This window comes from Zonotrichia leucophrys, chromosome 3 (assembly GCF_028769735.1).
Source record: "Zonotrichia leucophrys gambelii isolate GWCS_2022_RI chromosome 3, RI_Zleu_2.0, whole genome shotgun sequence".
In the NCBI taxonomy this organism is placed as follows: Eukaryota; Metazoa; Chordata; class Aves; order Passeriformes; family Passerellidae; genus Zonotrichia; species Zonotrichia leucophrys.
In genome coordinates this window covers 12,130,003-12,154,786 of record NC_088172.1, presented here as the reverse complement: position 1 = coordinate 12,154,786, position 24,784 = coordinate 12,130,003, and the positions used below count along the sequence as shown (strand labels likewise).

The following is a 24,784-nucleotide window of genomic DNA, read 5'->3' as shown; positions in this document are numbered from 1 at the left end:
AAAAGGACAATGCATTGCAGATATTGCAATTTATTGTTAAATGGTATTTCGGTGGTTACAGAGAGACCCAGCGCCCGCAGCTCGAGCCTTTCCTTCTCCGTCCGTGGCTGCCGCAGGGGACCCGCACCAACAGGCCGCTCGCCTTTACTGAGGAGCAGCCGCTTGTGCTGAAATCAGCCTGATCAGATTAGTCCTAACTACAAGGAACTTTTCCCTCAGCATTCGGGACACCGCGCACAGCGACACCCGCCGCCCGCCTGCGGACGCGCTCCTGCGGCTCCGTCAGCCGGAGGGAAGGGGGGAGGAGCGAGGGAGCGGCCGCCCTCACTAAAGATGGCGGCCGAGGGCGGCCCGGCAGCAGCGTGGCGCTGAAGGCGTTTCCGCCCGCCCCTGCCCGTCACATGATCGCCGGGGCTGCGGCCGCCGCTGCCCGGCCCCGGCGGGGCAGAGCCGAGAGCGCGGGGAGCGACGGCGGGGGAAACTGAAGCCGAGCAGAGCTGGGCAGAGCCGAGCCGAGCTGAGCTGAGCTAAGTCGAGCCAGGCCGGGCCACGCTCCTGGCCGTAGCAGTGGCGCCGGGCGGTCTGGCCCTGAGCGCGCTGCGCGGTCCGGGTGACAGCAGCGCGATGGAGCCCGAGGAGGGAGAGGATCGCACCCCACTGCTGAAGGAGCCCCAGCCCGACACGGGTGAGACGGGCGGCAGCTGCCCCCGGGTGGCGGCGTCGCGTTGCCATGGAGGCGCGGGCCGCGAGCGCCGCTGTGGGGCCCGGGGTCGGTGCCGCCGTGACACTGCCGGGCTGACGGGGGGACAGCGGTTACGGGGGGACGGGGGGGACAGCGGTGACGGGCCCGGGGGCTGCGCCGCCCGCCCGCGCCGTTAGCGGCGCTCGGTGCCGGGGCCGCCGCGGTGCCCGGGGGTGCTGATCAGGCACGGCCCCGAGTCCCGACAGCGGTCGCGGCTCTGTCGGTGGAGGGGCCAGGAGCGCAGCCCTGTCAGACACCAGTCCTCTGCTCGGTGTCGTTACAGTAAAGACATCCCAGCCCAAATACCGGTGCAAATATTAAAAGCTACCGAGATTGTGTCAAAATTTCTTATGAAGGTAGAATTTGAGTTAAGACTAATTGCTTGTTGCAAGTATGGAGAGGAAGGAAGGTGAAAGGATGCACGAAGGTAGGAGACGAGGCTCGATATATGGTCAGAGCTTAACAGAGCCCGCATGTTCATATTTGTCTGTGCTGTTTTGCTTCCCAGAATGTACAACCTATAAAGAGTAGAATAAGATTTTTTGTTTCTTTAGCATGCCATGCAAAAATGATCTAACCTACTTAGCAGATGTGCAACTGCATCAAGGGGTGCTGCTAACAAAATGACTTTAAAAGTGCCAGAAGGAGAGAATTTGAGCTCTTCCTAAAGCAGTAAGTTCTTAAGTTTGCACAGTGGCTCACCTCACCCACAAGGAAAACTACTGCAGATGAGCAACTTCCTTTAAACTGCCGTGCAACTTGCAGCACAGACCTTTTTTAACTGCAGTTTAAGAATGTTGTTAAATTACAGCTACATTGCTTTAAAACATGCCCCTGAAATCAGAGTTTGCTATAGACGTAGGACCAAAGACTGCTAGTCAAGGTAAGACCTTGAACCCAATGCTTTAAGCTTTGGTTAGCTGCTTTAAACTTTAGGGGAGTGAATGTCTGTGGCTCTGATTATAGCACTCTCCTGAAACACACCTGTAATCTTCTTGAATCTTCTGTTTTGTTAACCTGATCTAATATTCTTAACGTATTTCAAATGCACGTGATGGAATGACAGGGAACCAATAATTTAGTAGCTATTTGCTCCAGACTTCAATTCTACATGTTTGTTAGGTAAACGTTTTTAATAAAATGTTTACAGTTGAGGAAAAAAAATCTGACACTAGTGACCTTAAGTTCTTGCACATCTGTTTTGTGGAGCTTGCTCTCCATGCAAGTTATATAGCAGTAAGGGCCTTATAGAGGAAGAGTAATGGATGTTCCAGTTAATCTACATTTCCAAGGAAGAGTTACATCAACAGTGTCTTATTCAGCTTTCTGTTATTATTATCTAACCCCAGCAACTACAAGAAGTAGAACAGTTAAGTAGCTTTACCTGTAATTATATTCATTTTTATAAATTATATGACTTTACATTTTCTACTTAAGGCAAATTGCTTTTTAAACAACAACAAAGAACGACAAAGCTGCTTGACTAGTTTTTGTGTAGTACTTCCTGTTCTTGGTGCCTGTTGTTTTTAATGTAAGCAATAAAATCTTGGCTGCTCTCCCTCATGTCATTTAGAAATCCAGGATGACTTTTTTAAATGCTTCTGAGGCCAAATTTGCAATTACCACAGGTCTGGAAGGGGTTTTGCATATTTGTACAATAGCTTTGTTTATTATTTATTTATTAAATGAACACAGCAAGTACAGCATCTCTGTGTCATTTTAACAACTTGTGCAGCCATAATGAACTTCACATAAACTTTGTCAGGATTAGAGACTTCAAAAATGGGAAAGTTCTCTTAATTTAATGAAAAACAATCTTGCAGGAAGGTTCTGTTGGTGTTCCCCCTGAAATGTAAAATCACATAGGCTCATTCCTTGTTTCAGGCAAGTTACTGGGAAGGGGAAAGTATCTTTGTCCACAGGGCATGTCCTTTGTTTCTTACTGCAGATCAGAAAATCCACTCAAGCGACATTCTGCAGTAGCAGATAAGGTTCTGGTCAGTCCTGTTGATAGATGTACTTGTTCTATTCATCATTTGAACTCCGACTATTGAAAGATGAGTTCACTGTAGACTGGTGTGAGCTGATGTAATATCTGCTAATCTTCCCAGTTTCAGACATCCAGGTTATAAATCCTACCATTAGTAATGTAGCTCCCTCACAGGAGGGGAAACTCTACGCTCAATTTGCAAATTCAGCAGATTGTTCAAGTAGTTCCTCCTTGATTTGACATTCCTGCTCAGTAGTTTCAGGCATTCCCAGTTGATAAAGAGTAGCTGCAAATATTCAAACTCTTAAGCTCAGCTCTGGTCTGGATCTCCTGGCACTGATGAATGCTCTCTGCCTAATGCTGCTGTGTACTGCTGTAGGAAATCAATAACTGTGTTACAGGGCATAGTCTGCTATCTGTGTATAAACAACTGACAGAGCTGACTTTAATGTCACGGTACAAATCTTAGGACTCATTTCCTTTGTTGTCTTGTGACAGCCAAGAGGGTGTACTGGGCAACTGGGAACCTGTTACTGTTTCACAGTGCCACCACAGTGTTTGCCATCCCCCTTTCTGTAGTTTTGTCAGCTGTCAGCAAATGCATATTCCCTTATAAGCAAACTTATGGAAGGAAAATTTGTCCTAGAAAACAGTCTGAAGCAATGACTGTTCTTCAGCACAATTTTAGAAGTATTTGTGTTTCTTGAGCCATTTTTGTGTATGTTACAGGCTTTCCACTAATTGTTTTGGGGTTTTTTTAAGTGTGAAATTCTGTCTTGAAAAAATATTACAGTATTTTGGAGAGGACTTATGAAACTATGTTTCTAAATCCATTTCCACAAACCACACACTATGCATCCTCTGCAGTCCTCACTCTAGTGTGGGTAGCTGCCTGTTGTCTAAATGAGGATTACATTTGCTTTGCACATCAGTATGAAAGTGGGGTTTTAAATTTTTTTCAACCAGCCTCAGACTCTACCCCTTAAAGAAAAAAAATTATCTTCTCTTCTTGCTAATTCTTTATCTTACCCAAAGATTTCTGAGAACCTTAGTAGAAACTGCTGAGTTGTTCTTATTCTGTTAGATCTGTTAAACGTTTTTCACTTGCTCTCGTTTCAGTCCCTGCGTGCTGCTCAGCTCGCTACAATCTCGCCCTCCTGGCCTGCTTTGGGTTCTTCCTGGTGTATGCGCTGCGTGTGAACCTCAGCGTCGCTCTGGTGGATATGGTACAACCTAACACAAGCTCAGCCAAGAATGTGACTTCCAATGTGTGCCCGGAGCATTCCTCCACCATAAATGTTCCTCGCAACACCACGGTGAGGTCTCACACATACTGTCCTGTAGCATGGCATGTCAAAGTGCCTTTAGAACTCAGGGATAGATAGAACCATAGAAAGAGCAGGCTGGTTTTTATTGGATAGCCTTTCCAGTGGTCCTTTTAAAGCTATTCTGGGAAATATTAGCCTTAAATGACTAGCTAATTGAGAAGTGCTGTGCTCAGGGACAGGTTTTTACATACCTCTTTTCTGTGCTATTCCTTAGAAACTGGCTAATCTGATCACGTAGGTCTGCCATGACTCACTGTTTTGTATGCCACTTACCAATTGATTACTGTTATATCTGCGTCAGAGCTCCCATCACTGTCCAATTTGCCTGCTCTTTGTACAGCCACAATGGCATGAAATTTCATTACAAATTAACATGTACCATTTCTCTCTTCACTTCTTCAATCTCTTTCCCAGATAATGCATTTTGTCTTTATATCCTTTACCTCTGAATTCCAGTAATCCTTAAAATCATGCTTCTTAACTGAGCTGACAGATACGGAAAAAAAAGATTTCTAAAAAAAACCTCAGCTTTGTGAATTTGGACTTGCACAGATCTTATCTTGTAGTTGAAGTAGTTGTGAGCACTCTTGCCATCTTCCTGCTTTCATTTTGTTTGCTTTCATTTATTATTTATCACAAATTATAGTGGTGAACTTTATGGGAAGATTCTGTCTCATCATTTCTGTGAAATGTATGCTGCTTGTTTAGATGCAGAAAAATTGATCTTTTGGAAGTGATCCCAAATTTCAGAATCACTTTATTGGGCAACGGTTCCTGTCTTCTTGCTGGCGTCCTTTACAGCTGCAGATTCCTATCTCAATCATCTTCACTTTTATTGCATTGACCACTAAACTCATCTTCCCTCTGTTGTGCTTCTCCCATTATTCTACCCACCCTTGTGAGCCCTGTCCTTGACTGCTCTCTTTCTTTACATTAAATTTAAGCACCTGCATTTTCTTATTAGTTTTTTTTTTGGTCCATAAATTTTCTGCAGGTAGAGCCTTTTCATAGAGCATGACAGAATGTCCACTCTGTGATTCAGAAGTGGGATTCGTACTCAGGCAGACTTACATAGTCAGTACCTGTCCCTAACCCAAGCTGCTTAGGATTCAGAAAGGGGTAACTGACAGAACACTTTTATTTCATGTAGTAATGATTTTCATACATGGGTTAGATATGTCCAAACAGATTGTGAACTACCTGAACTAGCTTTTTACTCAGCTTTGATTGCAGTACAGGTGGGTGTAGAGGAAGGAGACCCTAGGGAGCACGTCACAAAAAATTTGAAATTTATCTATAATGGAATAAACAGTGGATCAATGTAATAAAAAATGCGGTCAGAGAAACTGCCATCTTAAACTTACTGCATTTTGTTGGGGTTTTTTCTCTTCTTAGGGAGAAAAGTATTCTTGGGATGCTGAGACTCAGGGATGGATCCTTGGTTCTTTTTTCTATGGCTATATCATTACTCAGATTCCAGGAGGATATCTTGCCAGCAGAATTGGAGGCAAACTGTTGCTGGGGTTTGGCATCTTTGGTACCTCCATATTCACCTTGCTTACTCCCTTAGCTGCAAATTTGGGAGTTGGCTACCTCATAGCTGTCAGAGCCTTGGAAGGACTGGGAGAGGTAATCCTGTTTCTTCTATGTAATTTCAAAATGTATCTGAATAATTTGTTTAAAATTGTAGTGATTAGACTCAGTGGGGTTTGTTATGCTGGAATAGTATAGGATTGTTTCATTTGAGTGGCTTAGTTTTATGATTTTTAGATAATTAAAGCATTTTTACTATATTTTAGTCTAAGCTTTTCAAATAAGAAATGTAAGGATACCTGAGACAAAACCATTCTCATTTTTTGGAAACCAGGGCCTCAAAACAGTGATGTTTGTGTTGTTGCTGCTTTTCCAGTACATACAGACTCAAAAGCAGGAGAAAATAATTCTGCCTCTGTATTCTCATGCCTTGCACAATTTTTATAAGTGGTTTCTTGGTAGACAACAAACTCATAGATTGTACTACTGCTTTGAAACATGTAAAGTTGAAGTGAGTTCTAAAATCCTTGCATTTCAGCAGAATGAAATGATGTTTTCTAGGGTGTTACCTTTCCAGCTATGCATTCAATGTGGTCGTCTTGGGCTCCTCCGCTGGAACGCAGCAAGCTCCTTAGTATTTCATATGCAGGTGAGAAATTCCCACGCTGATAATGGGATTATACATTTTTACTGCAGAAACAGGGAGGATTGACTTAAATCAAAGGGATTTATATTGTAAATTTTAATCAGTATTTAATCCAGAAAATGTAACAATTAAGTAAATCTTGCTTTCCATTAGTTTTCTTAATTTATTCATGGTTTTTATAACCTGACAAAAGGTATTGATCTGCAAATAAATATAAACTTGAGTCTAACTTTGGTATAAAGTGGTGAAAATAATTACTGTGAAGCTGATTAATAGAAGATACTGAAAATAAAAAATATTTAGCATTAGGAACAAAAAAGCTGGGCAGTCACAGAAGATAGCTGTTTGGTTGGTTTTTGGAGGGTTTTTTAAGTGTTCTTGGAAGAACTTTGGGAGGAAAACATCCAAGGTCCCATGTATTGCTGCAAGAGCTCCTTGTCAGTACTCTTTGACCATATTATCCTAGATATTCTGTGTCTGGAAGGGGTTATGTTTGATATCAGATTAACTTCTTTGAAGATACTTGGTGCTACACAGGATTTTTGATTTAGCAGAATGATACAGAATGTACTGAAAGCACAGCACAAGTATAAGTTAGCACTTAGCAAATGTAAGTTGACACTTAGCAAAATATAGCAATTGCAGTACACTTCAATTTGGGTTGACTGCAGGTCAAGTCTGTTCTCTCAAAAATTCTGTTGTTTAACTTTTGTACTTTGTGTTAGACTAACCCATGTATTCACTCCCCTCATGTTGGTCTGGCTAAGTCAGTGAGACAGTCTCACTTTTAATGAATGAGGAGAAAGATTTACACCATCAGCTGATCCACTGGACTGACACAACTGTTTATCTAAGCCAGAGCCACCCTCTGGTGCCCTTTGTGTTGAGATAAAGTCGTGGTTGGTCACACCCAGTGTCATTCCCCAGGACATGGACATGTTGTTCTTGCCTGCCTCCACTGAGCCTTCTTTTTGGGGATTTATTGGTCAGTCACGTTGCTCAGTGCAGTATTTGAGGGGCAGGTGAAAAATATAGGTTTCTAAATTTGCTAGTCAAAATTGATATTATTTCTTTGAGGATGACAAATTTTGTATTTGGTTACTGAAGTAATGGTTTGCTTTGCTCACTCTTATTAGTAATAATTAGGTTTTTTATCAAGAAGACAGGTCTATACAATGCAAATTTCAGCTACAGTTTCTTAAGGAGCTAAGAGTGACTCATTTTTCCCAGAGGGATGTAGCCTTAATCCTTTTTCCTCACAATTCCTCACTTTGCTCTGAACCAAGTGTCTCATCACTCATTGAAGTGACCCTTCAAAGACCTACTTCAACTCATCAAATGCATCAAAAAACTTTTTTCTTTCTGTTTTTTGAAAATCTGTTTTCTGCCTTGGTATTTAATTAAATATACTTCAAAAGAAGTCTTCATGTGGGACAAGCACACAAGTTAAGCAGAGCAAACAGAGTTGGAATTGCCTTCTACTGCATTTACAACTGGGAACTTTTAAACTGTCCTTTTGTATTGTGTGAAAATATATGCTAGTGTACTAGTGAGAAGAGATTGTGGCCTTCAACAGCCCATTGTTAGCAGTCACGGGTGGATAAGATATCTTGTGTAATCTTGGCAGGCTGTTTTCCTTCCTTTCCTTCCACGTTGGCAGTCATGTGGTCTGTAGTTAATTTAATCACGATCCTGTTGATTTTCTGAGAACATGTGGTTGAGGTTATATGTAGTTGTTATTTTGATTTATATTTTGCATGATGTATGTGGTTTTATTCATTGTTGGAGCTTTCTGCCTCAAATAAAAATTGTTTCCATGAAGATGGAGTCTAGGTAGCCGAAATATCAACATAATATTTTCTGAGTTGAGATTAAGTTCGGAGAAGTAATTTTGCAGCTAACATTAAGAGACAAAACCTGCTGTTTATCACCAGTAGGCTGTCAAGTATGTAAATAATACAGGTTTCTGGTTTAGATTTTGAAAGGGAAATACCTGCCATCCTTATTCTTTGCAAAATATATGTTGAATTATAAGCACAGGAATAGTTCTTTCTGCCTTTTGGCTTTATTCTGAGCTGCTTATCTTTCCCTTCTCCCTTGATCCTAGACCCTGTCCCATTCAGGAAACATGGAATTTGAACTTACTGGTTATATATGCCTGACTTCTGCTTCATGTTTCTAGAATTCCGGGTTTTGTGGTGCTAGAAGGAGATACAAAATAAGCAAACAGACTGTATTGGCTCATTATATTCCCAAGGCCTTAATCATACTGTGCTCAGCTCTCTCTTGTTTTGACTAATTTGCATTGGTTTAGATGTGTTAGAGCCATCACGTTTTTGGGACAAATGTGCTAGGAATGCTTATCAATTTATTTTATTGCTCATTGCTTCTAATTTTGGCTTCTTAGGGCTTTATGGCTCTATTTGCTTGGAGCTGCCAAGGCAGCTCATTGTGCCTGTGTTTGTTTAAAGCAATGCACAACCCTCTAGTGGTAGTGACAATTTTTATTCATGATTTATTACAGAAAAATAAAATAACTCTGAAACGGCACTTATACTTAAGGGGTCCATAGGAGATCTGATTATTTTTCCACTTTGTTTTGCTTTCTTCTGGTAGGTGCACAGCTGGGAACTGTTGTGTCTCTGCCACTATCTGGTTTAATTTGTTACTATATGAACTGGGTTTATGTGTTCTACATATTTGGTGAGTTTTGATTTTTCTTTGATTTTTTGGTGTTGTTTTGATTTTTCTTAATTATTAAAAGTACAATCCATATTCTTTTTGAAAAGCATACAATATAAAAGAGTGTTTGACATGTTGGGTTGCTGTTTTATTTCTTCTGGGCAATTAGAGATATTTAAGGCTAAGTAGATTCCAATGAATGGCTAAATAAGCCTTTTTCCAGTGAGCAAAGCTGTCTCTGAGTTGGACAAAAACTGGTGCAAGTCAAATGCTCTTAACTCTCCCACCACTTGAAAACAACAGGCTGAAATTTCTTATCTGAAGTGTGAAATTGAGTTAATAACTTTAATCCCAGGAATAAATCTCAACTTTGAATGAACAAACGTGTGAAAAGTTACTGCTGCTTAAAATGTAAACTGGAAAATCCCTAGCAGTCACAGGGACTCTGAAGGAATGCATAGCATATGTACTATGTCATATATTCTGGAAGAAGCTGAAACAGAAAATTATTTTTAACAGCATGTCTCACCTAATGCCTTTTACAGGTCTGTTTATGTGTGTGAGACATTTCATATTCTGCATGGGAAAGGCAGAATCAGAATATAAGACAAGAGTTAACATTTTCCTCACAAAAAATCTCCAACTTTTTACAAGTCACAAAGATTCAAACCAAAGAACTGAACAAAATTAAGCAAGTTAAAATGTAGAACTGAACAAAATGAAATAAGTTAAAATGTTACAATTACATAAAAGTCCAGTTATTTTGGACCAATTATTGAAAAGTTAACTTTTTTCAAATGAAAATTCTGGGCTTGGCTTGCAGAATTAGGCTGATATTTTATGTAATAAAAGCTTAATAAAATTTTATGTAATAAGCTGGTATATTATGTAATGATATTTTGTATATGTGCATGGAGTATTTCTTGTGATTAAACTTAACGTGAACTTTTTATTTCCTGAGGGTGAGCCATACCCTTTGTGGCTTTTCCATGTGACTGATAAAAATACAATTATGTATGAGCACACAGCTTTCTTGCTGCATGAAGAACTTCAAGCAGAGGAAACAAAAGAGGAAAAAATAAAAAGAAAAAATTCTGCTTAGTCATCTTCATTCTTTACTGTATCTAAATGGGCATTGTTAAGCCACTTTGGGGAACTGGCGTTTGTAAGTAGATAGAAAAATAATGTTCATTAAAATTATATTGGAGTATTGAGAAAATACTTCTGACTATATAATCTGAGAGTATTACTTAATAAAATTTTTAAGCTTTTTTAAAATTTCTGTCTCTTCACCCATCTTTTCACAACAATAGGTGCCCTTGGCGTATTGTGGTGGTTCTTCTGGATGTTGTTGGTTAGTGATACCCCAGAAACTCACAGGAGCATTTCACATGCTGAAAGAGAATATATACTGTCTTCTCTAAAAGATCAGGTACAGCACTTTAGTAGAGACCAACCTACTTCAGTCTGAACATAAACCACAAACATGGTCATTAATGTCAAGCTTTGTTTATTTTTTGTTACATGTTTTGTTATATGTTTATGTAAACATGTTTATGTTTAGAATAGCATTCTTAACCTGAGATGGAGACAGGACTTTTCAAACAATTTTTTTTTTAAATAGTTCATTTGTAAACTGAAAAACAATCAGTAATCAAACAAAGCATTTATAATTATGCTTTTTGTTACAGATGTTGTTGAGGTGCTTTATTTAAAAAACTTTGTATTAAAAAAATGCTCAAATCTGTAATTTTATACTAGATCCAGACCTGTATAATGTCTTTAACATTTGCAATACCATATTTTACAGCATTTCTCTTTCTCAGCCTGTCATCTTAACTAAGAAATAGATGACTATTCACAGAGAAAATGTTTATGAGCCAGTTCCTGAAGTCTGCATAAGATTCATTCCTATGCCTGGGGGGATATGTATCTACAAACAGTGAAGCTGGCTGAGAGACCAAAATTAATATCTAGGATTGAGCAGGAAGGGTTCAGCTAAATCAACACCCGAGGGGTGACTAAATATTTAATTGTTTATAATAAAAGCAGAAGGCATCAAATTTCAACAAGGAAAGGCACACTTTTTGAATTACAAAATGTAGTAATTGGTTTACTTTGGAATAGTAGACATCAGAGCAGTAACATACCTTAGTAAACCTTCATTGAGAACTGAAGACAAGTAATTCATTCATTGCTGATGACTTGCATCTCTCGACTGAGACTGTTTTGTGCCTTTCAGAATAGATCATGAGCATAGATTTGGTTAGCATCAAAACCACTGTATTTAATAAATGTTCATATCACCATTCTGATTTCCTTCTTTTCTCTTTGTCTCCTGCTTGCCAGCTTTCTACACAGAAGTCTGTTCCCTGGAGACCTATGCTGGGATCCCTTCCACTCTGGGCCATTGTTGTGGCACACTTCTCTTACAACTGGACTTTCTATACACTTCTAACACTCTTGCCCACGTACATGAAGGAAATCCTGCGATTTGATGCACAGGAGGTGAGATGTATACAAATGTAGTAATTTTCTTCTGAATTAAAGCAACTAAATCACCTGCTGTTTAGAATAGAGGAAGCTGTTTAAGAACCTTGGAATGTAAATGTATAGCTGGGAAATTATAACCCCACGCAGTTAAGCAGATGCATCAAAAATGTTGCCTGCCTTTTAATTTCTACTTTATGGACTTATTTGACTTATTTCCTTTAGTGCTAGCTTTCATGTTAAATTTTCTGTTTGAAGATGCATGGTACCCATCTTTACCTGCCCTGCTTTAAAACAGGAACTATAAAAATAGTTTCTTTGTTATATGGCTTCTATGACTATTTCAGATTTTACACCAAGTTTTATGACTTCTGCAATAGTATCTACTTCTTTGCTAATTCATAAAGGAGAACATTTCCAGTTAAAAATAAAACTAAGAAAACCATTGGACAAGTGACATTTTTGAAACTATTTTAAGGATGGGGTTTGGGGGAGAAAGGGACCAGAGAGAAGCTTCATTCTGATAGGATCACTTTCCAGATTGTCCATTTCTTTCCTCAATGAGCAGTAGAGGTAAAATCCCTTTTCTTACTAAGGTAACTGGATGAAACAAAACCATAGCCTTAAGATCCAGATGTAGTGCTTTATAAGGAGATTTTATAAAATTAAATTATTTACCAAGGAAAAATAAGGGGGTTGGGAAGGTGGAATATTCTTATTTACAGCATTTACTTGACTGTACTGGTCTGCCTTTAATGAAACAGTTTTGGTGATGGCATAGCTTACCTGGAGAAACTGGTATAGCTAAGATAAAAAGGTGCTCAGAAATTGCAAGAAGTTTAACATAGTCTTTTCCTGGTTTCACAAACCAAACTAGTTTAGAGCCATCTGAAGATGAATGCCATGCAAGAAAGAGGTGATACCAGCAATCTTGGGAGGAGAAGATGGGGAACTTTAGCATTAGAACAGAAGGTTGCATTAGGGCAAGCTGCAAAATAGCTGGAAAAAACTAACTGATGTTGCTTGTTGGGCTCCTCGTTAGTCCTTCAGGTATTCCCTGAAGAGGCATCAATATTTGTGAAAGTCATTTGCTACCACAGCTCTCGGTTGCGTGTATTTTGTAAAACACCATTACATTAAATGGTAGCAGATTCTGCTGTGAAGTGATTTCCTTTGACTTTGGGTCATGTTTTTTTCTTTTTGGAGTAGCTTAGAGTACTGACTGTCATGAACATCAAAAAAAACCAAAACTTGAGTAATAGTGTTGGACTAAGTGTTGCCACACATTTAGATGGAAATTGCATTATGGTTTAAAATATTATACACTTGTTGCTGTTCAGTTTCCTTTCTAAAATACAGAAATTAGTTTAAATAATGCTGTGTCATTGAACAGTGCTTCGAAAAAGTTTTTTATTACTGAGACTGTCTCTGTTTTTCAAAATTTTACTTACTGTTTTTGAAAACTGAGTACTGAAATGCAACAGGCAGCATGCTTAAGTACTGGTAGAATGGACTCCAGGTGGGGATGAATTTCTTGTTTCATTTAAAATTAAAACTTCTAGGGAATCTTTCACTTCTTGGCAAATATACATTTCATACTAGTGTATGAAGGTCATACTATTTCTACTCAAATACCCCTTTTGAATCACAGATGAGGTCAAATTATAGCTCTGTTATCAGTAACTATCCATAATTTTTTGGAAAGGCTGTAAATGTGGGCAGTTTAGTAGCACCTTTTGTTCCCATTCATCAGAAAATCATATAGAATCAGGCAGAGGTGTTTAAAGTAATGGAAACTAACTGGTGACTTCAGTGTAAGTGATGTCAGATCCTGAATAATTCAGCTTTGAGATTGTGGGATGTCCAGTCTAGATGTGATGAAAAATTCTAGTTCTAGATTTTGTTTCTGTTTGCAGGTAGCACCAGATGTTTCAGCAGATGGATTAGGAATAATATAATATAACAGTAATACAAAACCCAGAGATTCTGTGTAGTTTTCAAAATTCTGAATAATATTTACAGCTTCCAGTTATTTTAGTAACTCGCTTGATATTGGTATCCTGGCAACTTCCACAATCAGGTTAATGTCCACAGGATACCTTCAGTTATGATTTTCTTCTTCCTGAAGCTAGTTGCTGATCGAAACCTTTGAGTTTTTGATCTGACTGCATTGGTAGTTATGGATTAAGTTAGGATTGGTTTGTCATTTTAGTGTTTTAACTGTCTTCTTTTACCTCCTTAACAGAATGGATTTTTGTCTGCCCTGCCTTATTTTGGATGCTGGTTATGTATAATTCTGTCTGGTCAAATTGCTGATTATTTACGGGAAAAACAGAACTTCTCCACTGTTTGTGTTCGCAAATGTTTTACCCTAATAGGTAGGTGCAAGAATTATCTCTTGGAACATATAATCTTAGAAAATAATATCAATTTGGGAAAATTTAAGGGCTTAGGGGAGTAGTCTGACATTCTGCTGTGAAATGAGTCAGCATTGTGCATGGCTTGAGAGGAACAACTTTATTTTTACATTAATGTGTCAGGAGTAAATCCTGTCTTTTTCCATGAGAAGTAGGCCTGCTGGATAAGAGAACAATAAGAGATTGTCAAAAGCTTTTTTTTAGGTCAAGATAATTGGACTACAAGCAAACCAATCAAATAAATGGTCATGTAAAGTCACCATAAAAGGGTGAATGAAACATTGTTATCAGAAAAGGTTTATCAAACTGACAGGATTATTGTTCTGCATGAGCCTATTCTGTTGTTCAGTGTTTTGTTTATCTAAGACTAAAGTAACTTGCAAAATTTACAGCAGCTACCACAGTAGAAAGACCAAATAATCCAAAATGGTCTTGACTAACTGGGAGGAGAGATGATCTGAAATCACCAACAGATCAGCCAGATCAGGCTGGTAAAAGGCTGTATTTAAGAAAGAGAAGTTGATTGCTGAATAAAGAGGGGACAGGAGAAAGAAATTGAAGGAAAAAAAAAGATTAGGCACAGGATCCACAAAAATTGTAGCCCAGTTGTTGTATGGTGATCCTTGCTGCCTGCTGAATTCAGCTGATTCAATTGCTTTCTTTAAAGCAGCTGTTGTAATAAATTCTCAGGCATTTTGTTTGTCTTTAAGCCTATGCTATTTTGGTGATTCAATTTACTGCAGGACTGCACACCTCACACCCATGTATGCATAACTCATGAGAAAAAATGTTGTTGTTTTAGGAAAAGCAAGACTTAGGTTGGCTTCATCAACAAAAGTGTGTACTTGGAGCTGTTCACAGAGGTCATGCTGGGGTCATGGAAATGGGCTCTGGTACTGAGAGACAGCTACCAAGATAGGAAGCAGTGTGCATGAGCTCATGATGGCTGATAAACTGTTTCCAGTGCTTCATGCAGCATCTCTACAGCTATCTTGGAGTCACTCAGGGTTCACAGTGTCAGTGCAGCTTCAATTTATTTATAGCAATAAGTAAAATTAACTTGTGAGGTAATTTTCAGAACCTGTTGATTTTTGTTAGTTTTTTAATCTAGTTTGTTCCTTGCCACTAGAGTGGGATATTTCTGATCGAGTTGCTGTTTCCTGAGACAAGTTTTGCAACCCGTCTGCTCTTCCTTTTAACAAGGACATGTAGTGATAGCACAAGGGGGAATGGCTTCAGACTGAAAGGGAGTAGATTTGAATTAGATAATAGGAAAGATTATTTACTGAGAGGGTGGTGAGGCACTGGAACAGGTTGGTCAGAGCTGGAAGTGCTTGAGGCCAGGTTGGACGGGGCTTTGACCAACCTGATGTAGTGGAAGGTGGCCCTGCCAGTGGCAGGGGTTGGAGCTGGGAGATCTTTCGGTCCCGTCCAGCCCAGCCCGGCTCTGTCCCGCCGCGCTGCGTGGGCCCTGCGCTGCCGGCTCCGTGCGCCAGGGGGCGGCCGAGGGTGGATGGAAAGCGCTGGGAGCCTCCAGGCGTCCATTGAGTCTCAGGCTTCTGTCTTGAAGGAATGATTGGACCGGCGCTGTTCCTAGTAGCAGCCGGATTCATAGGCTGCAACTACGCCCTGGCTGTGGCATTCGTGACCATATCGACAACACTAGGAGGATTTTGTACATCAGGCTACAGCATCAACCATCTGGATATAGCACCTTCGTAAGTATTGCTGAAAGTGTTGTTAGTGCATGTGAAAAGTTTATGACCTCCTTTTTTTCTTTTTGTGTTTCTGGGGTGCCTTGGAAATGTAGCTGTGGAGCATGTGGTGTACAGGCCTGGAGTGTAAACACTGACAGTTACTTGGGTTTACAATATTAAACACTGTATTTCCAAAAAGTGCTATATGGCAGAGGATATGACACAAACAATAGTTTGAAATCATTTCAGGTTTGATCCTGCAGTAATAAATTATATAATTTCTGTAGTTACAGATTTTAATTATAGACTTGATAGACTTTTGATTCATGTTTATAATAGGACAGTGCTTTTTGAACTGTACAATACAGCTAAGTGTTTCACTATTTTCAACTTTTCCATCATAGCTATCAACCTCTGGTATGAACATTACCACATTTAAGCACTATGGTGCATTTGCAAAACATTCTGTACACTGGAATCTAAATCTTGTTACAAGTAGTTGACCTGATTTGTCAGTAGGTAACAAATCAGGTATGTACAATTGCTCTTAAATGCAATAATTTTCAAGAATGGAAAGTTGAGACTTCAGGCTGTAGTTTCTCCAATGTGTTACAAATTCATAATTGGGCAGATCTGTCAGTTTCCCAAGGAGTCTGTATGTATGTATATTCTTTTAAAAGTGCACTGGTAGAAGTAAAGCACTTTGCTTTGTCCTTCATTTACCAATTTATGGTAGCATTTAGATGTGAACAGGGTCAAATGACTTTATGTCCAAGGAAGAGTGTGTTTCAGTATTAATGTGTAAAATGAAAAGGCTTTAAGTGTAAGTGTAGAGGAAAAAATATTTTGTAGAAGTAGCATCTAGAAAAAAATTCTGATCATCTAGACAACTTATGGGAGACCTTGCATCCCAGTTGAAGATGGTATTCAGGCTTTGGCAATTGAAATTATGGTGATCATATCCACAATCATGGACAATTTTTGACTTAACAAATGGATATGAAATAATGGAAATCCAGTTAATCTTGGCAGGTGAGGTTAGGTAGTAAGCAAGAGGGGAGGCATCAGTGGCCAGCTATAAACAGCTTGTAATGCTGAATTGAATATGGAAGTAAGAAAAACAGTTTCTGTGGTGCACTTTGTTTTAAGTCATATTTTAAATAACTACAAACTTAGAAAATATACGTAAAGCAGTTCTTCTGGGGTGTTATGGGACCATTACACAACTTCTGTTTCAAGCTTAGTTTTGCAGAACTACAAGAGTTAATTTCCGAAATATGTATTAAATGGTGGTTGTTACGTGAGTACAATTTAACCTGTCCATGGAATACAACAGAGCTGTGACAGGAAGAAGGGAATCATGCAACTGCAGTGTGATTTACACATACAAGGAACTTCTGTATGTAGGCAATGGTTGAGGTTTCCCAAACTAGGATGTTGTGTGTGTCTTCTAATTTTAGATACTTCATTTTGCATTTCAAATATGTGTATTTCAAGAGTCAATTTGCTTATAACAGTATTCAGAGTATTTTAGGTGTTGGAAAAAAGCCACAAGAAGAAAATGATGTTACACCATGCTGATGCCTGTCAGCGGGCATAGTTAGTTATCTCACATGAACTGCTGCTGATCCAGATCCCACTCTATTCTTCCTGCCCTTGATAAATCCTGCTTTTTGCATTTGCACCAGACAAGTTCCTCTAGCTCTTCTTCCCTCTCAGACAGGCAGAAGGGAGCACACTGATTGCAAGAGGGTAAATGTCTTGCTGATGGTTCACAGACTTGGGCCCAGCATTGCCTCTAGAGGCAAGTGGCTGCATATGTGGGAAGACTTTCCTTGGTGGTGATGAGATCAGGGTGGGTGCTGATTGATGGAAATCAGTGATTTTCTATTCAGCACATGCATGCTTTACTTCAGGGTAAATCTGTTCAAATGGGGACAGAGAAGGAAAAAAGCATGTCCTCGTAACAAAGATCATATTAAAAAATTTCTTCAGATACAGAAATGCAAAAAACATCTGAGATGAGAAGAAAAAGAAGACTGTCTTTCCTCTTCCCTCACACTTAATTTTTTGCAACTTGTCTGAACTTTGTTGGATAAAATTATCAAGGCAGATATGCACAATTTCAAAGAAATGCTTGACATAATTGTAGAAATCTTAAAACAGGGTCTGCCAAGGAAACCTTGGTAAAGAGTTTACTCAGAGCTCAATATTTATTTTTCATACTTAACTGGAAGACGTTAGAAAAACCAGAAATTATTCAAAGCAGTTTCAAAATGCACAAATGCCCATTTAGACTGGTTAAAAGTATGCTGCCAAGAATAGCAAATGATCCCTTTTTGCTACTAAAACTTCCATTATATCAAAGAAATAATTATTATATTCACAGGAAAAAAAGTGAATGAAAATACTGATGCTTAATTAATAACAATATTTGCTATGTGGTTTTGGTTGCTATGATGTATTTATTATGATGTTGGGGACAGAAGGGACACAAGATTGTTCTTTTGGGGAGTATATATTCTATTTTAGCTTTAAATCTACATTAATACCTTTTTATTTTTAAAAATTTTAATATTGGTGTTACCATGGTCCCTTGTAATATTCATGTGGCTCTGTTGTACACTAAACACTTCACATAGCTGTTTATTTTACTCTTGATTTTACTACTTGACTGCTCTGCGAGTTAATTTGTATTTGGTTATCCCCAGTATGCCATAAGAACCTGACCAACAGCCTTCTATTGGTTCTGATCTACAGACATGTCACTTAGTGCTTTCCCTTTTCATGTGGGAGTTTCCACTGTGCTAAGGGAGTGCCATCCCAGTTATCTGCATCAAACAGCAAGCACTATCAAGAATGCAACCTATGTCAGAAACACTGGGCATAAACAGAGGCATTTAGCCAGCTATTGGTTGGCAAAGATCTTTGTTGACCAGAGAAACTATTAAACTATGTTTAGTTTTAAAAGTGTCTGTTAGCAGTGTTGTAGTGCTTAAACATGTTGAAGACATTTAAAGTACATTTGGTTCTACTTAAAGGCTCTAAACAGGGTTTTGCTTTATATGCTTATTTTCCTAAGGGAAACTTTTACACTTTGACATTCAGCTTCATAAAGGCCTAATCATTCTAAACCACTTTCCAAGATAGGAAGACTGCATGCTAGGTTTATAAGAAATAAAGAAGTTTTAACTAAAGCATTGCCATGCTTTAAACTGATATGTAGTGCAGAGTTTCAAGAAAAAAATCAACTAGTAGGCTAGATTGTTGTTTCCCTTTCTCAGGAAAAAAAGCACATGTTTTTCTAATATCACTGGAATGAATATTGCAATCTTTTGTAACAATGCTGCATGGTTAAATTCTCCTGTTTTGGTAAAGAAAATTCCAAAGCTATGAATTTCTCTTTAGAGATGAAATATGTTTCTGTTATGTTGATATTGGTGAAGGCATAATTTTACTCTGAACAGCCGAAAAGGATCAGTGGGATATGATTCCTTTCTCTTACAGTAAACTGCAACTATTAGTATTTTGTAAGATTCTTCACCCAACAAATTCACCTTGAAAGTCCAAAACATAGGGATCTGTGCCCTGGTGGTTAGAAGGTCAAACTTCTGTGGAACATCTGGCTCTTACTTCTCTTCAGTCTCTCTCACAAGTCTGCACTTGTGTTACAGTTTCAAACTTGCAGTATTGCAACATGCCTGTGAGAGAGATCTTGAATTGCTTGGAGGTGAGGTGCTGAGACTCAGATATTAAGCAAGTTACCAGCTTTTCCCAGCAAGTTTTTATGGCTGCTGGTGCATACACGTACATTTGTGTGTGAGAGAGCAGCACGTTCATGAGCAGGAGCCCTCAGAATGGAGCTGCAGGAAGGGCAACCAGCAGAACTGGTTTGGTCAGGCCCATTTCCCATTGGCCTTGACCCACAGAAAGCTGAAGGGAAGGATTGCCACAGCACTCTGAACTCCTATCTTTGGAATAAACACTTTGTAATGTAATGGGGATATCCAGGCACACTGCTGATACTGCCGTCTTGGCAAACAAATTTTTAGCAGTGAAACCTGAACCAACTCTTACTGTTGGCAAGCAGCACTTTGTCATACTTCTTGTCTTTCTGCTTCAAGACATCCAATATGTCTTTAACTGCTCCAGTGGACCCATTCCAGTCAGTTTGGTTGTGGCTTAGCAAAGGGGATGCGAGTTTGGATTATGGATCTTGAGCAAAGCCATAGGCAATTTAAGTTAAATTCCATACCTAGCCTCTGGAAAATAAAGACATGCAGAATCATTGAAGTAGAAAAGGATCTTTAAGATCATCACACCCAACCATTAACCTAACTGCCAATTTCACCACTAAACTATGTCCCTTAAAATGTATGTGCAAAGCTGTCAGTTGTTATAAGAAGAAAAGCATGTCACAGTGGAATATTTGTGTTTTAATTTCTCTTGTGTGTTCAAGACAAGCCCTACATGCAAGTTAGACAAAATTTTTTCCATGATTGATAAGCCTTACAAGTTAATAAGCAGTGTTAACAACTTCTCTTGCAGGTATGCTGGAATTCTCCTTGGGATCACAAATTCTTTTGCTACTATCCCAGGAATGGTGGGGCCAGTTATTGCCAAAAGCCTCACTCATAATGTGAGTCTGTTTATTATTTTTTTCAGTTGTTATATTTTTATCTCAGTTGCATAGAAATTCCCTCTTCTCAAGTCTGCAGTCCTTAAATGAAACATGGGTTACACCTGTAAGTCACATTGTTGCATTGTTGTGAATTACTTAATTCCTAACTCTTATTTTCATGATTTTGGTCAGGAAAATAAGGGTAAAATCAAAGACCTTTATAAGACTTGAAAATTTTACTGACTCACTCCTTATATTCTCTAGGAATTGAATGAATATATTTTTATCACAGTAGAACTCTGATAAAATGCCAACTAGATGAGACATTTGTGGTATTGCTTTATTAAACTAGAACAAGTTCTTCCTTGTTTTTTTTTAATTAGGTTCTCACGTGAGGTGTTGAGTTCTAATGTCAGCACTTCTCAGTCAAGTGAGAAACTAGATTGTAGTGTTAGATTTGACTAACAAGGTGGTGTGGTGATTTGGATAGAAAAAGGGAAGCACTGGGGCTTTTGAAGAGTTTTTTATTACTAATTTTTCAATGAAAATGTGAAGATGAACAATCAGTGAACATTGTCTTTTTCAAGAAAGGGAGATGGGCTTAGAGATACACTTGAAGAGATAAGTGATACACTTGGGAGATAAGCTTAGTGATACACTTGAAGTTTTTAGAGTTGGAGGTCATTCTAAAGATTTTCTTTAAAATCACAGATCACAAGATATTCTGAATTGGAAGGGACCCACAAGGATATTTGAGTCCAGCTCTTAAGTGAATGGCCCATATGAGGATCAAACTATTCACCTTGGAGTTATTATCATCATGCTCTAACCAAAAACAATCAGAAAATATTCATTAATACATTCCAAGAAAATCAGTTCTTCCAGATACCTTAACAAGTGGGTTGTTTTAGGGTATTTTTGTTCAGTTTAGTTCTCTCCCCTCCATACTAATGCACTCTTCAGGTATTCTGTTTTTGTAGTAAGATTATTTGCAGGTTTGTTACAGCATCATCTGGAACTTAAAACAAACCCAAACCTTTAAGGCGTCTATAGATGTTTTTTCTTTATTTGAAAAGAAAAAAAACCCAAAAGGCAAATAAACCACAGTTCTTTACTACACATTTATTAAGGCCTTTCTTAAATACCAGAGTTTAGAGGGTTACTCTTGAAATCTGAGTAGGGGTAGCTACCTTGTTTGGACCAAAAGGCACATGAATCTGGACTGTTCATATAGTGGTCATTAGGAATACTGCACAGTGCAGGGCACTTCAGCTCTCGGATCACCTGATCTGGAAGCCAAAGTAGTGTTTCCCTTACAGTAACATTGTCTGCCTTTGTGTCAATGGTTCTGCTTCTTGGGTGATAAACTGATCCAGGTAGGGTAATGCAGTTCTGATAAGACTGTCGGTGTAAGCTATATTATAAAACTGAAATTGACTTTACTAATGATTTCATCCTTTAGGTTTATAATGCTTTTATGTTGCTGTGAAATCATGCTGAATGGCATTTACATTTGAATAGTCAAGGCATGTAGCACCGATTTTAAAATTACTTTTTCTTGAGTGTGAAGCCGCAAATTGACTGCATCTTTTTTTTTTTCTTTCCCCTGTTTGACAGAATACTGTGGAAGAATGGCAAATGGTTTTCTATATTGCTGCTTCTATTAATCTATTTGGAGCAATTTTCTTTGCATTATTTGCAAGTGGAGAAGTTCAGGACTGGGCAGTCAGTGGATATCACTTGCATAGAAACTGAAGGAGATGTTGAAATACCAAAGCTGTGCTGAGTCCCGTTGTGCTTAGAACTGTGTGACCAGAAAAGTGCCTTCCCTGCTGATGCCTAGGAGTCTTCAGAGCTATTCAGTTAAATGATTTTATCTGTGTATCTTTTGTACTGAAAATAATCTGGCAGACTATATCTGCTATTTCCTCACAAGAAACTACTTGGATTAACTATAGAAATTTCATGCTAGGACTTGATATCAAATATATGATCAGAGACATTTTAAATCCGTGTGCTAGGCTCTAATACTTTCCAGTTTTTAATTAATATTTTCTGAATTAGTGTGTAGGCAGATGTTTGCTGATACTAAAATGAGAGGAGAAAGTAAAGTGATTTTGTAGCACTGTAAGGAGGAATGACATGCAAAGAACTGTACCCAAGAATGTGTTTTGATTTCCATTATGAAACTGATAGTTTTTTGCTGTTTAAAAAATTGTAGAAGAGCTCTAGTTTCATACAATCTTTTATAGTGCTTTTATTTTGTCATTGTTTTAACAATGGCTAACTTCTATTTTATGCACAAGTTTTGAATATATAAACATTCCCTGTTTCATGAATACAGTTTCACAACTAATACACAGCAACAAAGAAGTAAATCTAGCATTGGAACTGAGAATAAACCACATGTCCTCTGTGGTGCAAGTTTTTCAAATGGACCTTATTTTTATTTCTCCCTGCAAAAAAGAAGCAATACAGCTCAGTGGTTTAAATCTAGGCAGTGTACAAGAGTGAACTAGAAATAGAATATCTGCATGATTACCTTAAAATAACTTTCAGTTTGGCAATTAATTTTTTGTCCCTTTAAATCAATGCAGTGGAATTCTTTCCTCTTACATGTAGATATGTTTGTCAGCTTGTTGGTGTAAATGAAATAAAATAAGACCAGTGTAGCAAATAATGAGTAGCAAATAAATCAGTTCTCTAACAGCCTTGTTCGTTAGCCAGATGAAACTAGAGTATAAAAGAACTAGTGCAACAACTTGGTGCTGTTACTCTTCTATCAATATGGAATTTGACACTCAAGAACATTCTTTGCACAACACACACTTAAATGCCACAGAGTAGGATTAAAAGTTATAAAAACAGTGGCCTTGTTGAGAACAAATGGCTGAATAATGATAGAGCCACAAAGCAAAGGAAAATTCCTGTGCCAAAGATTCCTGGATTGGAGCAATTAGATAAAAAGGAAAAATCACTGGGCTCTGGGTTTTTCATTTACCACCAATCCAAAAGAAAAGCCCAGTACTAAAGCTGCTCCAGTGGAGCCTACCTTCCTTCATTTCTAGGAAATGGCATCTGCCTCTACTTTTTAGCTTTAAGAGCCATTTTGTTTTGGCCTTCCTTGAAGTGTCATGTTCTCTGATGGTGGATTTAAACTGTGTTTAAATCTCTGTTTGTGTCTGCAGCATTTCCACAATAAACAGTGTTTTGTTCAGATTAAATTAGTACTTATTCAGTAGGAGTATGTTAAAACTATATTGTGTCTTCGGTGTTTCTACAATAAATGGATTGAATATTTACATGTGCATCTGTTGTTGAAAATTTCTGTCTCCATGAAGTTAAAACAGCATTTTGAAAGTATGCTGAACAACAAGGTTGTTGACTGGATTAAGGAATAGTTAATATTTTCTTGGAAAATTACCTTCCTCAGAAGATTTTTGTCTGGCTTTTCAGGTAAGTATTATCTTCCACCTGACACTGTATTAAAGGTAATAATTGCACTTTATGTAAATAGAAATTTGTACTCTTTCCTTATCTTTGGTTAAAAAGGGGGGGGGTTAAAAAATAAAAGATTGGACAGGGTTGCAATTCCACCTCTTCTGAAGTTGGAAACTTCAGCTTCGTGTGCTTTTAGTCTTTTTCCTTGAAAAATGTTCAGCTGAATATTAAAATTTAAAAAAAACATACTTAATGGTGTAGATGCAGTAGAAGTGTATGTAGACATTCCCTGTATCAGTTACATGAGTCTGAACTGGATTTAGTTAAAACTGAATTTTAGGAATATGAGCACCTGAGCAGTCCAGAAAATTTTGGACCAGCAGACTAGATTTTCTTTTCCCTTCATCTAATGCACCAATTTTGCATATTCTGTAACTTCTAAGGCAGCTTGGAAAGTAGGACTAAAAAAATGCTGTAAATCTTTATGTTATTTGTGGACAGCAGGCTGCACTGAAGTTAATATACAGCTATTTCTGATTTCATTTTTGAAAGTATCAGAATATATGGTGGGATTCCTGATTCAGTGAGGCTTTTAACACATGACAAGCAGGAATATCCCGAAAAAGCCCCTTAAGAGTTACCTTTCTGTGTCATGCTTGCAAAAAATGAAAATCTATTAGAAAAAGCTGTCAAAATATTTTATGCTAATCATTATATTTTATTGCATTGCCACACTACTGTTTGCATGGTTCTCTCAGCCAGTTTCATCTGTTCAAAGACGTTTCTCATATTCTGTTTTTTCAGGGATAACAAGGGTGTGACACAGGATCTTCACAGAAATTGACCTGATTTTTGGGGTGACTCTTCTCCTGAAACAATCCCATGACTGTTATTTCTTGCTGCATTTCCTTAACAGGTAAGAAGTACCAGAGTAAGTTGTGCTCTCTGTTCCATGAAGAACCCTCTAGGATGTCCGCCTGGAATAAGGGAAGTCAGTTCAAAAACAGATTTCACCCATTTCAGAGCAGGAGTTGAACCACTGCTTTGGGAGCATTGTCTTAGTGTTGTCAGGTATTTTTAAGTGCTTTCTCTTCAGTGTCTGCTTCTGACACAGTTCTGCTTAAATTTCTTTTTTTTTAACATTTAGTGCCAATTTCTGTCAACATTAGAAACAGAGATGGATTACCTTCTTAGAAC

At 38.4% G+C, this 24,784-nt stretch overlaps 1 protein-coding gene across 1 annotated transcript; it reads left to right on the top strand.

Moving 5' to 3' along the window:
- Positions 1-368: 368 nt before the first annotated feature.
- Positions 369-23,454, top strand: SLC17A5 (solute carrier family 17 member 5). Its single transcript, XM_064707400.1, has 11 exons — positions 369-685; positions 3,852-4,048; positions 5,456-5,689; positions 6,155-6,242; positions 8,856-8,942; positions 10,235-10,353; positions 11,271-11,429; positions 13,657-13,789; positions 15,399-15,546; positions 20,074-20,164; positions 21,764-23,454. Exons 1-11 carry the CDS (start codon positions 625-627, stop codon positions 21,899-21,901), a joined length of 1,455 nt encoding a protein of 484 aa, XP_064563470.1. The 5' UTR covers positions 369-624; the 3' UTR covers positions 21,902-23,454.
- The last annotated feature ends 1,330 nt before the right edge of the window (positions 23,455-24,784 follow it).